Below are 16,520 nucleotides of genomic sequence, written 5' to 3'. Positions count from 1 at the left end.
ACACGCTTCTACAGAGCGCGGTGTAATACTAACTATGCGATAGGCCCACATCTTTGGCAGTTGAACAGCTCCTGTGTCAAGCACCTCTCGATTTACTAATTTATCATTTTCTGACTTATTTACTACATTCCTAAATGCTTATCTTATTTGCTGTTCTGTCTTGTCTGCACTGAGCCTGTCTGTCCCAGCACTGGGAGTTCCTGAATAGATTCCAGATGTTCTTATTTACTCAGGTACATTTCATGACTCCTCATTAAATTAACTCTTTATTGGCTTACAGGGATTACCGCAGCAACAGCTCTTCTTCTCCTGTCTCATCCATCTTGGTGGCTTTTGAATCACGACTCGTGTTGCACCAAGCGGAGGCAGCTGTGCTGAGGGGAACACGAGAGCTGCTGGCCGTGCTTAGAGCAGTCAAGGAGGGGTAAACCTTTGGAGGACTTGCTAGTGGAACTCATCCAAATGCTGCCGCTTGCTTTTGTGCCAAAAAATTCCCATTTGCTGGCTTTAGACTTCCCCCCCCCCCCCCTCCAATGGGGCTCCCTCGCCTGAGCAGCCCATCTCTAGGTCACAGTACCCTGAGAAAAGCTGTTCAGCCAGCATGGCTTGGAGTTGTTTGTATCGTGCATTCCTGGGCCCTGGGCTGCCTTGAGAGATAAGATCTCGTGCTTCTGCAGTGGAGAAGGGAGTTCTGGGGAAGGGACCTTTCCTTTGCAGTGACTAAACTCCAACACGACCTTGTTCCTTAAACTGCAGAGCTTTGGCTTCTCTGAGCCTTTTGCCGAGTATTTGTGCCACAGAAAAATGGGTGTAGCTGCAGCGTTGCCGAGTGCTTTCCCTATTCTTTCAAAACCTATTTCTAAGCACCTTTCCAACCTTCATGATTCCTAGTTTTACTTTTGTTAAAAAATAATCCAGCCACCAAGCCAGGAAACATGAAACTAATTATTACCCTGCCCTTAACTGGTTTAGCGATGGACTTGGAAGTGTTAGGTTAATGGTTGGACTGGATGATCTTGAAGGTCTTTTCCAACCTAAACAATTCGATGATTCTATGATAGCAGAAGATCAGCGTAGCAACGGACGAGGCACCCTCCTTTAGCTCCAGACTCTTGGTGTGCGCAGTGTACAGCGAGCTGATTTGGTTAGATTTCAGGCCTGGGCACACGGCGTTATTAGAAAGCTCATTGCTTGCAGCAAGTAGCCCAGTGTATAGCAGCGATTAGCAGTGAGATTGGTGCTTTTCACCGGAATCTGCTTTTCCAGCACAAAGCTGAACCCCGCTCTTGCGCAGAGGCGGGCTGAGAGCTCCCCGTGCTGCACGAGCAATCGTGACACCCTGTCCAGACCCAGCGGGTGATGCTGTCTTCTGTAAGGCACTGAGCAACATGACAAAAGGCTTTGGGAGGATCTGAGCGGAGCAGAAATAAAGCTTTCCTGTGCTGAAGATAATTGTGCACTGAACTAGCCAGGGAGCGAGAGCTACACAGCCACTCTGGGAGGTAACTGTTGGTCATCTTTCTAGTCTGTGAGCAGCAAATGCAGCTATTTGCACCTGGAGAGGAAATGAGTGCCAAAGAGCCAGAGGATTAAGTGCCAAGTACAGTTTCCAAAGGTACTTTGTGTCTGTCCAAATGTAATTGTGTGTGGTGAGTGGGTACAAAATGGCCTAGAAAAAAAAAAAACAAAACCAAAAATCAGGTGTTTGTATTTCCTTTTAAGTTTCCCTTTCCTCTTGGGTGGGGAGAGCTGTATTTTGCTTTCTTATAGAGATGTATGCTTAGATATGCTGGTGGGAGACACGGATTTGGCTCCCGCTGCGCTGGCTGTGGTCCAGCGTGAGTGATATCTGTTATCTGGGATGTCGGTAAAATAGCAGTGAAGAGAGATGCCGCTGACTCTGTCAAGTTCTGACTCGGCCTGTGAAATTCAGGGTTTTCTTTTTTTTTTTTAGATTAACCCCCAGTGGACAAGGCAAGGCTGAGCTGAAGATGACACATTTTTCTAACAGCGTCGCAATGAACCTTGCAGAACGGGTGCTTGCATTCCCCTTGGGTAAGGGTGGTACAGAGACACTAACACGGTTTTAATGCTCCCAGCAGCTCTTGATAACCTGGGAGGAACGCAGGGAGAGGGTTTTGCCTGCGTTCTTCTGCCCCAGCTGCTGCATATAAGTTCAGTCTTGGAGACCGAGGTTGATCTAGCTCGAGAAGCCTGTTTTTGAAGAGCTGCCTGATGAGGCTAGACGTGCCAAATAGATGATTACCGGGCAGAGCGGCGGTGCGATCCCTTGCCTGCCAACCTTTTGCTGTGTGCCTTCTGCCCTCTGAAGCCGATTTCTCCCTCTGCCTTTGCTTTGCCAAGTGCTCGTAACGGTGACTGGCTGCGTGCTGTGAGCACCGCTGCCTTGGGAATGCGGCTGCTCCCACACAGCCAGCACTGAGTAACTGGGCTCCTACTGCTCTTAACGTAGGTGTAATTTTTGGTTTGTGACACAGAGACTGTTGGGCTCTATGGGTGATGAAGGGTCTGTGAAAGGGGGCTAAGAAAAGCACGTTTCTTGTCACCAGGCTAAAATATACTGTGTGGGGTCTGCATTGCCATGGGAGATCTCTCAGGAGCTCCCAGACTGAAAGAGGTTGAAAATTGCAGATCTTGCTTAATAGAGAAAGGAAAATCACAGAATCATTTAGGTTGGAAAAGACCTTTAAGATCATCCAGTCCAACCATTAACCTAACACTACCAAGTCCACCAATAAACCAATTAAGGGTAGAGTCATCATTTCATGTTTCCTGCCTTGGTGGCTGGATTGTTTTTTAATGAAAGTACAAACTAGGAATCACTAAGGTTGGAAAGGACCCCTAAGATCATCAGTCCAACCATCAACCCAACACCCCCATGCCCACTAAACCATGTCCCAAAGTGCCACCTCTGCCCGTTTTTTGAACACTTCCAGGGATGGGGACTCCCCCACCTCTCTGGGCAGCCTGTTCTAATGCTTGACCACTCTTTCCGTGAAGAAACTTTTCCTAGTATCCAATCTAAACCTCCCCATACGCAGCTTGAGCCCATTTCCTCTCATCCTATCGCTGGTTACTTGGGAGAAGAGCCCAACACCCCCCTCCTTGCCCCCTCCTTTCAGGCAGTTGTAGAGACCGATCAGGTCTCCCCTCAGCCTCCTCTTCTCCAGGCTGAGCACCCCCAGCTCCCTCAGCCGCTCCCCACCAGCCCTGTGCTCCAGACCCTTCCCCAGCTCCGCTGCCCTTCTCTGGACACGCTCCAGCACCTCAATGTCCTTCTTGTAGTGAGGGGCCCAAAACTGGACACAGCATTCCAGGTGCGGCCTCACCAGCGCCGAGCACAGGGGGACAATCACCTCCCTGCTCCTGCTGGCCACGCTATTCCTGATACAAGCCAGGATGCTGTTGGCCTTCTTGGCCAAATGTATCCCATGACTCCTACGCTTGTCCTGGGCTAGGGCAGTGCCAACACCTTGCACCCATTAAGAAGAGGGCATGGCAGAGGGGCAGAGGATTTCCACAGCCCCAAATAAGGAACCGGGGCTGGGCTCCTGGTCTTCCTGGACTGCCTTGGAGGAGAGCGGCTTTGTTGGGGAATGACGCAGGGCAAGAACCTGCCTGTTCCTGCTGTCCTCTCCCTGGCTGCTCCAGCCATTTGGTTGCCCGCTCTGGGTTTTGCACGCTGGTTCTTTGCAGCTGGTGGTTGCTGGCGCTGAGGCAGGAGTCCTGGGGTGGCTTGAGTGTGTTCCTGCGGTGGTCTGGAGCTCAGGCAAAGGACTCCTGCACCGCACCCCTAAGATCTCAGTGTGGCAGGAGCCATGGGGGATGAAGTGCTGAACCCAACTTGACTTTTGAAGAGCACCAGTTTCTCCGTTTGACTGCAGAGAGCCTGGGAGCTAGTGCCCTGGTAGATGCTGTACTGTGAGCTCTGCCAGGTTTCTTGACTCCATGGGCAGGGTCTGGTGATGCTCCTCCCTCACAGAGGTCATTTCCCCTCCATCCGCTCCCTCTAGGGCCCCGCAGATTTTGTGTCTTCACTTGTCAAATCTCCATCCAGCTCTGATCCACGCCTGTGGCGTGCTCTTTGACGCTGAAGGACGCGCTCGTGCCTGCACTCATGCTTCCAGGTGGTCACGAAGGTGTTGAGCTGCAGGGGTTAACCCAGGAAGGAGCTGTCCCACAGAGGAGAGTGGACTGCAGAGAGGTAAGACCGGTGTCCCAGGGTGGTTCTTTCTCGCACGCAGAAATGCATTTCCCGTGAGTGCACACCCACGCAGAGCCTACCCGGATCGAGCAGCCGCAGGCTGTGGGGGTGTTTCGAAGTGTTTATGACTCAAGCTCAAGAACATTGTTAAAGCAAGGCTCTGCGTTTTGTTGTTGTTGCTGACTTTCAAGTGAAATGGGCAGAGACGTGCAGAGCGCTGTCCTACCTGCTGAGAGCATAAAGGCAACAAAAGCTGCCACAAAACCCTACAGCCGAGAGAAATGCCTTTGTAATTTTAGAAACAGAACTGCTGTGGAAGCAAGATGTTGTATGAGTAAGTGCTCCTCAGCGGTGGTGCAAGCCTAATGCTTCAGCCATCCCTGCGGGACAAGCTCGGTCTGCAGTTTGAAATGCGAGGGACCTGACTCTCGCTGTGTGCTGTAAAAGGCAGAAAGTAAACTGGGACCAGAAGCTGAGAGGCACGAGCGGGCTGCTGAGGCTACCTGGCACCTCAGAAGCAGGCACTCTGCTCTGCTGGGTGTGCAGGAAGAGGCTGGGCCCTCCGGGCTGGCGGACACAGCAGCATTGCTGCTTTTTCCGTGCTACGGGCTGCGGAGGAGTTATTGCTAATCGCTGTGCGAGGGAAACGCGCTCAGTGCGTTCTGGAATGCTGCTTTTTGGGATTGTGCCTGTGTTTTCAGAAGCCGCTCTCGAGTACCGTTACAATGAAGGTCTGTCATCCCTCGAGGGTGGCTGTCAGCGTGACTGACGTTAGCGGCACAGCAAGCCATCTCCAGCCCAAACAGGCTGGGGAACCGGCAGGTTGCCCCCTCGTCCCACGAGAAACGAGGGCAAGTGGGAATTCGAAGCGATCCCTGACTTGATTTCCCTGTTACCCGGCTGCCGATGTGACCCTGCAGTCTGTCCCTCAGCCCAGCGTCTTGCTGCCCCGTGCCAAGCGTTCATCCCTCCTCACCCTCTGCTCTTCTGCGGAGCTCTTGCTGGAGGAACTCGTAGCCTTTTATAGGCATGTCTGGACCAGGCCTGTCGCCTGGGATGGCCCTCTGCCCTGTGTGAGCAGGGGAGCTTTCCATATCTTTCCAGAAAGGGTTGTGTATTTACTGGGTGCAGGACAACAACCTGCCTGCCACGCTCTGAGCTGCGCTGGAGCTGCTCAGTGATCGGGAAAGGCGAAACGTTGTGTAGACCTGAGTCTACAGGAACCTGAGTCGCTGATGACTCTGTTAGCCCTCAGCATCATCCAAGGCAGCCTGTGCCGAGATGGGAGGTCAGCCCTGGTCTCCAGGCCTCTGCACCGCGATCCCAGCAGAAATTACCTTTAGCAATGGTCTGCTCATCGGAGAGCCAAGCTGCGACCAAGGCCACGCACTGCTTCAGCCAAGTGGAAAGCCGAGCCCGAACGGGCCGTCTGCTTTCTGCGTGGTCTCACCCTGTATTCTGCAGTATGCTCCTGGTCTTGTGCGATGCAGAGATGTATCATGCTAGACAGCAAATTCACTTTGGAGCTGGGAAGAAGTCAGTGCTGTAGGTTGCCTCTGGGAACTTGCTAGATGCTTGGAGCTTGGTACGGTATTTACCGAAGCTAGCCACATCCAAATAAAATAGAGGCTTTGCCATCAGCCCTTTTCTTGCACACTGAAACGTTCCTTGTGCTTTCCCTGTTGATCTATAGAAATCCCCTGGGCTCTGGCCTTTGCAGTCTCTCTCCTCCGACTGCCTCCGTTACAGTCGCTTTAACCCTGATGCAGTTTGTACTTTTTAATATTAAAGAACTCGAACCACTGGATTGTGGCTCAATAGAATAGGAAAGGACAATGTTAGACCAGCTCAACAGCTAGCTCTGTGTCTGGCATTAGGTATGCATCTCATTTACGTTATCAGCCTGCGATCTCATGCAAACACGCCTCTGAGGAGAATCCAGGTGAAACACCAGGGATGTGGCCCTGGTGACAAGTCAAGCCCAAGACCAGCAAATGAGACAGGTGCCCACTGATCAGCCCTTGCCTTGGGGCTTTGGCCGGTCGAGGAGTGGATGTGGGCTGGTGGGCTGGAGCGAGGAGAGAGGCTGTTGGCATGCCCGGCCCCTCCGGGCGGCTGTGCAGGAGACCCTGAGGGCTTATGAAGAATATGAAGCTCTGCTGAGCAGGATGTCACGAGCCAGGCTGCTGCCCGAGGGCAGGCTGTAGGCAGAAAGCACTGTGCCCTGGCCCACCAAGATTACCTGCAGATGGAGAAGCACCCTACAACACTCCAACTGCCACGTCCACCTTGCTTGTGGTTCTCAGGTGGAGTGATGTCCGGCCAAAGGACAGGTATGTGTGTCTTGGGTGGGTGCGTGCGGGGGTTATGATATGACTTGGGGTTTAAATCGGCCCCGGAGAACCCCGCGATGGGCTAAGCAGCGGCTGGAGGTTAGCTGTCAGCCAGAGGTGCGTATCACTTCTCAGGTGGGCTTGTTCCCGGGTGTCTCAGTTGCAGGAGAAGCCAGGACTGCTGCTCTGCAGGAAGGTTTGCTATGCTATCGGGGGCATTCCCTACCAGATGACAGGCAACGCCCTTGGGTTCTTCTTCCAAATCTTCCTACTGGACGTTGTGCAGGTGAGTGACCACGTGAGATGGGGTTATGTGCAAAGGGGCTTAGTGTAAGCTCAGCAGACTGGGGCAAGGGTAGAATTTGGTGGGTGGCCAAAGCCCTTGGAACTGCTCATCAGAATTAGGCATTCAGACGGGATCAAAATCGCATCGTGTAAATATTGTTGGTGGGCGCGCAGGAGGTGTTTCTGGGACGCTTCAAGGCTTGAAGTGGTCTCCAGGGGATGCAGATGAAACGGTGGCTAGAGCAAGCTGCATCATGCTGACTGCAGCTTTTCGCCAGGACTTCTTTCGCTTTCGAGCTGTGGTTTCCGTTTCCCCCCAGCTGGAGCCATTCAATGCCTCTTTGATCATTTTCCTTGGAAGAGCCTGGGATGCGGTTACTGACCCTGCTGTTGGCTTCCTGGTCAGCAAAAGCCCGAAGAGAAAATGTGGCAAGCTGGTCCCATGGTGAGTGTCTGGGCTGGAGCCTCAGGAGGGTCTTTGCTGGGCTCAAATTCCTTCAGTGCTAGCCCAAGGAGGTAGCTGGGCTGCCTCACCGGGAGCTTAATGTGATCGTGGCTTACGGAGAATTGCAAAACCATAACATCACAAGGACACTAAAGATAACACAACTTGCAGTGGGGTCCATATGTCATTGCAGTGAAAGAGGAATGTACTGCAAACTTGTACGCTTGCTCTTTCCCTGGAGCCTCACATTTTCAAGGCTGTGGGGTTCGGTGCTCTGAGAGTCCTGTGTGGTGGCGCATACAGAATTTGATAGTCAGCTGTGCCGGCAGCTCTTCACCAGGCTCTAACCACGGGCAGATCTTGCACGTAGAGGGTTACCGCTGCCTCCAGGGTTTTGCTGCAGGGCAAGGACTTGAAGTAGTTAGGCAATAGAATAAGAAATGTTGGACAACTTAGACGTTACTTTTTCTCTCATTTAGCCCTGCCCCAGCCTGACTGATGGACACTCACTTGAGCAAAGCTGCTTCCTCTCGCAGGTCTTGATCTTGCAGTAGCTGTGCTGTGGTTTGGCGGCTGGGGAGGAGGCTGTGCTGCGGAGCTCTGCTTGTGCAATGAGAAGCGTGACCTCCTTATTCCGAGGGTCACATCTTGACCACCTCCACTTCCTCCCCAGGATCGTGTGGTCCATGCCATTCGGGGTGCTCTGCTACTGCATGGTGTGGTTCACCCTCTCGGATGCCACCCCCACCTCCCTGAAGTTCCTGTGGTACCTGTTCATGTACAACTCCTTCCAGATTTGCATGACTGTAAGGAACATGGTGCCTGGGGCTGACTGTCTTACACATCATCCTGTACTGCAAGGAACGGGGACACGGTCAGCTGGGGAGCCCCAGCCTCTCCAGGAAGGGACCTGGAGCGGAGCCTGGGAGAGCTTTAGCTGGGGAGCAGTGAGGGATGCGGGATGTTGCAGACCATCCCTGCAGGGATGGTGAGACGGAGCAGTGCATTTTCATGCTGGGGATTCGGCTGGGCTGCCTGGATATGGTGATGTGAACTTCTCCATCACCGGTTTGTGGGAACAGAGCAAATCAGAGAAGAAGAAGGTGAAAAGCCACCTGCGTGCAGGGGTGGCACAGAAGGCAGCATAATCCGCTGTGTGTAGGGACGAGGGGGGTCGTGGCTAGCAAACCAGGGAAGCAGCAGCCGGAGCTGTGTTTGAACTGTGCTCTCCCTAGTGCCACCACGTGCCGTACTCTTCCCTGACAATGTTCCTGGGAGGAACCCAGAGAGACCGTGACTCAGCCACTGCCTACAGTAAGTGTCTGTGCCCCTACAACCCCCGGCTGCCTGCGTTCCTGGGAGACCCTCCCCAGAGGAGAGGTGAATAAGTTCCTCTGGCTTTGATCAGGCTGCAGAGTGGATGGGGTAAACCAGGGATATGAAAACAGGGATGAAACCAGTCATCTTCTGCAAAGAATTTACCCGCAGAAACATTTCTTAGATCCGTTTCATCCCTAGGGGACTCAGGACCCAGACTTAGTGGTTCCAAACATTAGAGCATTTAATGCTTGAGCCAAGGGAAAAAAAATCAGAGCAGGTAGAAATAGCAGGTCTCTTCTTCTGAGGGAGCTCCGGATGCTGGTGCCTCCAATTCCATTCCCAAAGCTGGTCTCTTACCCTGAGGGATGTGTCCCATCAGCCAGGGAGTGGGACTGAGGTTTCTCTCCTGGTGGTCCTGGCAGGAATGGGGATGGAGTTGTTCAGCGCGCTCCTCGGGTCAGGAATCCAGGGGCAGATTGTGGGCAGTTACCATGCCCACATGATGAACAGCTGTTACATGTCAAAGGAGAGCCTGCACAACACCAGCACCTACAGCCTCACGGACTCTCTGAAGAACACGGTAAGGGCTCGCTCGTCTGACCCCTGCTCCTCCTGGAAGCTCTGGGGCAGGCAGTGCTGGCCGTGCTGCCAGCTCTGTGCGTGGCACCGCGTTGTCACTGTGCCCCGTCTCTCGTTTTCCAGCGTAGGGCCTATGTATTTGCATCCCTGGCCCTGAGCTCAATCTATTGCCTGTCCTGTCTGATTCTCGTCTTCGGAGTCAGCGAGAAGCCTGGTAAGGTCCATTTAGATCCAACCTGGAGGGTGCCCGGTGGCAGTGGGTGGTGAGGATGGGGTTGCAGAGGAAGGTGCGAGGCGGAGGGAGCTGGGCTGCTACGCAGGGGATGGCTCTCCAGGTGTGGGGCTCAGAAACGCACACATCCGTGGATGCTGAGGCCCTCCTTGGTTTGTGCTGGCAGCATCTTGCTCCCACAGAGGAGAGGGGAGATGCTCTGGAGGAAGGAAGGCTCAGGCTGCCTGGGGGCTCTTGCAGGGAGCCGTGGGCCCGGGACAGGGTCTGCAGCTCGCTGCTTCACACTGAGCAGGTCTCACCAACACGCAGCCCGCAGAGCTACGCAGGCCAGCCCACGGGCGCAGTGTAAAGAGGGAAAATCCTGCCGGTAGCTCACACCACGGCTGCTGTCTCTGCACTGAGACGTCAGGCTCCGATAGCTCCTCACCCAGCTGAGCTGCACCCCAGACACAGCGGCGCGGTTCCCCTGTCCCTCCCACCCCATCGTGTTTGTTCTGGCAGCTCCAGCGCCAGCCCTGCTGTCTCTCCTCGCAGGGCCCCTCAGTCCCCTGGGGAAGGTTGAACTGCCCTTCACCAGCTGCCTGAGGATGATCATGGGACACAAGCCCTACACCCGGCTGCTCTGTGGCTTCCTCTTTGCATCCCTGGCCTTCCAGGTGCGAGACCTGCCGCGGCAGGAGGAGAGCTTGGGGGACGAGATGTCCAGGCAAGTTATCCGGACAGTGAACTCGGACCCCCCAGCCATGAACGTCTCCGTGTTGCTTTCCCAGATCATACAGGGGATCTTTGCCTTCTTCTGTACTTATGCCGCAGGGCTGGCCGGGAAGTTTCACCATTTAGTGCTTATCATGTTGGTAAGTGAGCCCCAGGCAGACCTTCCTGGTGGAGGGGTGGATCCTTGGATCCCTCGAGCATGGGCAGCTCGGCCTCATGGAGCCACGCGCTGCTGCTTCTGCCCGTTAGCAAGGATGTCACCCAGGCAGAGACCGGCAGTCCTGGGGGATGTTGCTGAGACTCCCCTTTGGTTCTCTCTTCAGGTCACAGCTTTGCTCTCTATTCCCTTTTGGCAGTGGTTTTCAGGGAGATTTGGAAAGAAAACAGCAGTGTCACTGGGCCTGGCGGTGAGTTTGCCCATGGTTGTGGCTGTGGACTGACAAACCTTGCGAGGGGACAGCCTTGCCCCCAGCTGCTCATGGTGTCTGAGGAGAAGAGCTGGCTGGCAGCTACGGGTGGCCCTGAGCACGGTGTCCTCTGCACTGCAGGCGACCAGGAGTAAGCTAGTAGTAGACGGCAGCTCTGCACTCCTTTGTGTCTGGCCACTGCTGCTATCAGTGGCCATGGCTTTGCAGAGCTTTGCAGTAAGGTGCAGGGAGGCCGAGGGACCATCCCTGGGACAGTGGGGAAATGATTTTTTTGCAGCATCGCCCAAACAAGGGCTCGGGCTCTGAGACTCCATAGCTGGAGATCTGGTGAGCAGCGTGTGATCAGAGGCTGTACCCATGCACCAGTGTCCCGCGCACACGCAAACGTCGCCCTGTGGCCTCTGTCCTGCTCCAGGATCTTGCATGCTTGATGCAAGCGATCCGAGTTCTGCCATCCAGCTCTGTGAGAGGCACGGGGAGGGAAGGAAGGGCTGTGCACCATACTTGGCAGTGGCTGGGAAACAGCCTGCTCATCAGACACGTCTCGGCTGCTGCCTGGCTCGGCAGGTCAGCGAGGAAATCCCATTTGGCTTTTTTTCAGAATTAGGTCCTCAAATCCCATTGAGGATCTATCTCCAGATACCTTCCTCACAGACACTGGGTGCAGCCATAGCAGATCCAGCTTTCCAGTTTAACCACATGGCTCCATTGCCCTCCATAGCCATCCCTTCTTTACCCATGAGGAAGGTTTTGCTGCCAGTGTCAGCCCGCCCAGGGCATCCGCACTGCACTGCATAGGTTTATGAAGTGTGTGCAGTTCCATTTATGAAATGTCTGGGGAGCGTGTGGCCTTTGGTTGGGGCAGACCGGTGGACGCTGCCTGCGAGCAGCAGGAAGAACCCATGTCCTTTTGTTTCTCCTCTTCCTCTCGCCGCTGCAGCTGATCATTCCAGCCCTGATAGCAGTCACCCAGGTGACGCACAACTTCCTGGCCTTCGTCTTCCTGGTGATCGTGGCAGGCTGCAGCATGGCTGTGCTCTACCTTTTGCCATGGTGAGCAGAGGCACTTCCGAGGCAGTTGTCAGGCAGAGAGGAGGGGAAGGTTATCGGGAAAGCACTACCAAGTGCTAAGACCGCCCATTTGCTCAAGAAATACAGCAGCTTTTGGGCTGCAGAGGGACCTGTGGAGGTGGGACTGGGAAGGGATGCGGATGTGATCCACGGTCCCCCAGCAGCACCGTTCAGTCTGCGTTCAGGTTCGGCAGCAGGACACCAGTCATTGTGCAAGGCACCGGTTTTCTTCTCTTTTTTGCAAAGCAGCTGCTGCACCCTCTCCGTAGGACGCTCTCTGCCCTGTTTGCCTAAGGCAGAGGACAGGCACAAAAGGGTCTCCAGAGTGGGGTTCTGCAAGGGGTTTCTGTCTCTCTCTGCTGCTTGGAGAGGCCTTGGAGCAGCTGCAGCTGAGTTCAGCCATCGCTGGCGTGGGTGTCACAGACGTGTCTGTGGGGTTGTCTGTCCCCAGGTCCATGCTGCCAGATACGGTGGATGACTTCATGCTGAGGAACCCCAGCTGCCTCAACTTGGAGGCTCTCTTCTACTCGTTTTATGTCTTCTTCAACAAGCTTGCAGGTGGCCTTGCCGTGGGGGTATCGACACTGAGTTTACAGTAAGCCCCAAACACTACCTCCCCTATTTTGTCAGCCCAGCACAGGCACCTTCTACTGCTGTTTTCTAAAGTGTCTGATAGGAGATGCTGGAATGAGCGACAGGGGTATCCAAATTTGCCTTTCCAACATCACTGGGAGCAAAAGGAGCAGACAGGAGTGGGAATTCCCCAAAACTGGGTCTCTGATATCAGACTCTAGAGGAGAGCAACGGAGGTGCCTGCTTGCCTTTCTGCGGTGAGCCGGTGGGGCTGGGGGAAGGAAAACCATTCTCCTCTTTAGTTTTGCAGGCTACCGTGCTGGAGACTGCATGTACAACCCCTCCGTCATCCTCACCCTGCATCTGCTCATGGCCCCAGTCCCAATAAGCCTGCTGCTCATTGCCATAGTCACCTTCTGCCTCCACCCCATCAATGAGGACAGGAGGAAGCAGATGGGAATGGAGATGGAGGCAATGGGGTAAATTCAAGCTCCCTGAAGGAGCCGGGTCACCGAGCATGAGCCTGGGTGTCCGCCTTGGTCCTAGCCTGACACAGAAATGTGGCCTGCGTGTGTCCAGCCAAGCTCCCGTGCTTGGGCTATGATCCTCTCTAGGGCCACATTTCCTGTAGGGCTTTGGGGGTATTTTGGAGGCTGCTGACTTCACACCAGACCTCATGAGCACTCGTGTTCCTTTTAACAGGCATCAGGTACAGTGCAGCAGCCAAGAATAAACCCAGGGCTGAAGTGGGTGAGTGTCTTGGGTTTGCGTGGCAAGGTTTCGGTAGCGGGAGGGCTACAGGGGTGGCTTCTGTGAGAAGCTGCTAGAAGCTTCCCCTACATCTGACAGAGCCAATGCCAGCTGGCTCCAAGACGGACCCGCTGCTGGCCAAGGCTGAGCCCATCAGTGATGGTGGCAGCGCCTCTGGGATAACATATTTAAGAAGGGGAGAAAAAAAAAAAAACCAAAACAAAACACCGGGACACAAACTGCAGCTGGAGTGAGGAATGAGGACACGCGAGAGGAACAACTCTGCAGACACCAAGGGCAGCGCAGAAGGAGGGGAGGAGGTGCTGCAGGCGTGGAGCAGAGATTGCCCTGCAGCCCGTGGTGAAGACCATGGTGAGGCAGCTGTGCCCCTGCACCCATGTGTCCAGGTTTCAGCTGGGATAGAGTTAATTTTGTTCCTAGTAGCTGGTATGAGATTTAGTATGAGAATAATGCTGATAACACACTGATGGTTTAGTTGTTGCTAAGCAGTGCTTACGCTAGTTAAGGACTTTTCAGCTTCCCATGCTCTGCCAGGGGCACAAGAAGCTGGGAGGGGGCACAGCCAGGACGGTTGATCCAACCTGGCCAGAGGGCCATTCCATACCATACGGCGTCATGGGCAGTACAGAAACTGGGGGGGGGGGGTTGGTGGGGGGAGCAATCGCTGCTCAGGGACGGGCTGGGCATCGGTCGGCAGGCAGTGAGCAATTGCATTGGGCATCACTTGCTTTGTGTATCATTATTATTGTTGTTATTATTATTACTACTACTATTTTACTTCATTTCAATTATTAAATAAGAACATTATCTCAACCCAGGAGTGTTTCTCACTCTTACTCCTCTGATTCTCTCCCCCATCCCACTGGGGCAGGGGGAGCGAGTGAGAGGCTGCGTGGTGCTGAGCCGCTGGCTGGGGCTAAACCACGACACAGTGGAGACCCACAGTGCAGCAGATACCCACCCGCAGCCCGGGGAGACCCACGGGGGAGCAGGGGGATGTGCCCCAAGGAGGCTGTGACCCTGTGGGAAGCCCAGGCTGGAGCAGGCTCCTGGCAGGAGCTGTGGCCCCGTGGAGAGAGGAGCCCAGGCTGGAGCAGGTTTGCTGCCAGGAATTGGGACCCCGTGGGGGACCCACGCTGGAGCAGTTGGTGAAGAGCTGCAGCCCGTGGGAAGGACCCACGCTGGAGCAGTTCATGGAGGACTGTCTGCCATGGGAGGGACCCACGCTGGAGCAGGGGAAGTGTGAGGAGCCCTCCCTGTGGAGGAAGGAGCGGCAGAGACAGCGTGTGATGAACTGACCGCAACCCCCATTCCCCGTCCCCCTGCGCCGCTGGTGGGGAGGAGGGAGAGAAATCGGGAGTGAAGTTGAGCCTGGGAAGAAGGCAGGGGTGGGGGAAGGTGTTTTAAGATTTGGTTTTATTTCTCATTACCCTACACATGTTCTCACTCCTCTCTCCTCCTCAGTTTTGATGGGCAGTGAATTAAACTGATTTTCCCCAAGTTGAGTCTTTCTGTGGTGACTTGGTGGGGCTGGGGGAAGGACGGTAACTGCTGAGTGATCTCTCCCTGTCCTTATCTCGACCCACGAGCTTTGTCGTTACGTCTTCTCTCCCCTGTCCAGCTGAGAAGGGGAGCGATGGAGCGGCTTTGGTGGGCAGCTGGCGTCCAGCCAGGGTCAACCCACCGCAGTGAGTTCATCGGGAAGGACGCGGATTTGCTGCGCTGTCAGGATGTGCTGCTGTCAGGGAAAGTCGTTGCTTCCTGTTGCTTCCTGTTCCCATGTCCCAAAGGCTTGTTTTGCATCCTGACCCCCTCCCTCTCCCGGCTGGCAGGCACAGGATGGGGAAGGGGGTCCTGCTGCAGCCCCAGCCCTGCCACTGCACCAGAGCTGCTTTCTCCAGGGCTTGGCCTCCCCGGTCTTTTGGCAGGTCCTGACAGATCTGGGCAAGGCAGATCCGCGCTCTCCTTCTGGGAGAGAGCGCAGTGCCGGGGAGGAAGGGCCCCCGCCAGCCCCGGAGCGCTGCTCTTGCACACGCTGGGGTGCGGAGGTGTCACTTTAACCTTTTGGGAATGCGTGCGTAAAGAACACATGGATTGTTTTTGAGAGGAAACTATTTTTGACCAGTTTTTAGGGAAAAACACTGCCGAGAGAGCGCACGTCTTTGTGCTCAGCCTGCCCTTTCACAGGGAAAGGTTTAGGATTTCTTTGAACAAGGGTGAAGTTCAAGCTGGCAGTGTTTTAAAGCGTGTGCAGAAAGAATGACACCTGGCAGCAGCTCTGTCCGTCTGCATGAACCTTGTTAGCTGCGTCACTTCTGGGGAGCCAGGAGCTTCTCCGCGCAAGAGGCTGTGGAAATGGGCTGCGCTGCCTCGGGTCAGGCAGCTGGTGGGGTTTCCGGCAGCTTGTTCTGGTTTTTGCCAGGTCGGGAGGTAATGGCAGAAGTGTCAAATGAATGTCAAGAAGAGCCAAGTCGCTTTTCAATCGCAGCCTGGAGCTAGGTCTCCCACAGCAGCATCTTGCGAGAGCTGCTCGGCACCCCCACATCTCTCCTGGCAACAGTGAGGGGGCAGCGGGGGGGAAGACGGCAGAAATCGGCCATCTCGCGGCTGGTAGCGCTGAGCTGCGTTCAGCCTTGTGCAGAGGCAGAGAGCAAGGCTGGTTATTTTTAGGGCTAGAGCTGCATCTGACCGTTGGTTGACCTTGCAGCTTTCCAGTCTGGTGCACACTGGCAGGATCTGAGCAAATGACTCCCCAGTTGTGCACGGAATTAATTTGAAGCCTGAAGTCTCGTGGCGCAACTTTGCGATCAGTGGGGGAGATGGTGTTTTAGAGCTGCATCAGGGTACCTGCAGGATCGTCGCAGCAGCCCAGATTCAGAACAATTTCTCAGACGCACAAAGGGCCTCCTTTATTTTTTCCTCTTTTTTTTTTTTTTTTTTTTGGTCATTTTGCTTTCTGGAGTGTGAAGGATGTTCGTTGCGATTGCCTGATTAAGCCCACGGCCAGGTGTTGGGATGCACTGCCCTCTGCCACCGCATTGCTTTTCAGCCTTGACCACCTCTGGCTTTACAAACAAGTAAATGCCTTTCAGCATTGAGGAAACGCTCTGTTGAGAATTTAAAGTCCTGCAGAAGGCATGAATTATCTTCAAAGGCTCCTTGGGACAGAGGAGTGGGCTTGATCTGGAGCTCCCAACCTGCAGCACAGGCCGTGGGACCTGACCCACCGCAGAGCAGGGAGGAGCTGCTGGCGTGCGCGGTGCCTGCCAGCCCCGCTGCTGCCTGCCGTGGCGCTTCTGTATATTAAATCACGTCCCATTTATTTTGTAGACTATTAAATCCGGATGGTCACGCTTTTCCCTCTTGGTATTTCTTATTTTGTGAGCTCTGCCAGCAGATGATCCAGAGGGGAGGGAGCGGTTTAAGCAGAATTCAGTTGTTTTCAAGCCTTTGCGCTTTCTCCAGAGCTTAAGACACCAGCATCTGACCTGAACCTTTCCTGGGTCTCGACCAGCTGGACCCTGAGCAGTTGAGGGGTGGTCAA

At 54.5% G+C, this 16,520-nt stretch overlaps 1 protein-coding gene across 1 annotated transcript; it reads left to right on the top strand.

Annotated features, from left to right (window-relative positions):
* The first annotated feature begins 2,033 nt into the window (after positions 1–2,033).
* On the top strand, positions 2,034–13,070 carry LOC104038288 (sodium-dependent lysophosphatidylcholine symporter 1-like). Its single transcript, XM_075721072.1, has 14 exons — positions 2,034–2,055; positions 4,035–4,225; positions 6,719–6,844; positions 7,164–7,288; positions 7,962–8,094; positions 8,524–8,602; positions 9,031–9,188; positions 9,311–9,401; positions 9,954–10,273; positions 10,457–10,540; positions 11,502–11,614; positions 12,084–12,227; positions 12,508–12,684; positions 12,908–13,070. The coding sequence occupies exons 2-14, from the start codon at positions 4,139–4,141 to the stop codon at positions 12,936–12,938; spliced, it is 1,668 nt and encodes a 555-aa protein (XP_075577187.1). The 5' UTR covers positions 2,034–2,055; positions 4,035–4,138; the 3' UTR covers positions 12,939–13,070.
* Positions 13,071–16,520: the final 3,450 nt, after the last annotated feature.

Source organism: Pelecanus crispus, chromosome 14 (assembly GCF_030463565.1).
Source record: "Pelecanus crispus isolate bPelCri1 chromosome 14, bPelCri1.pri, whole genome shotgun sequence".
NCBI lineage: Eukaryota > Metazoa > Chordata > Aves > Pelecaniformes > Pelecanidae > Pelecanus > Pelecanus crispus.
The sequence above is the reverse complement of the archived record's forward strand: the minus strand, read 5'-3'. Positions and strand labels throughout refer to the sequence as shown.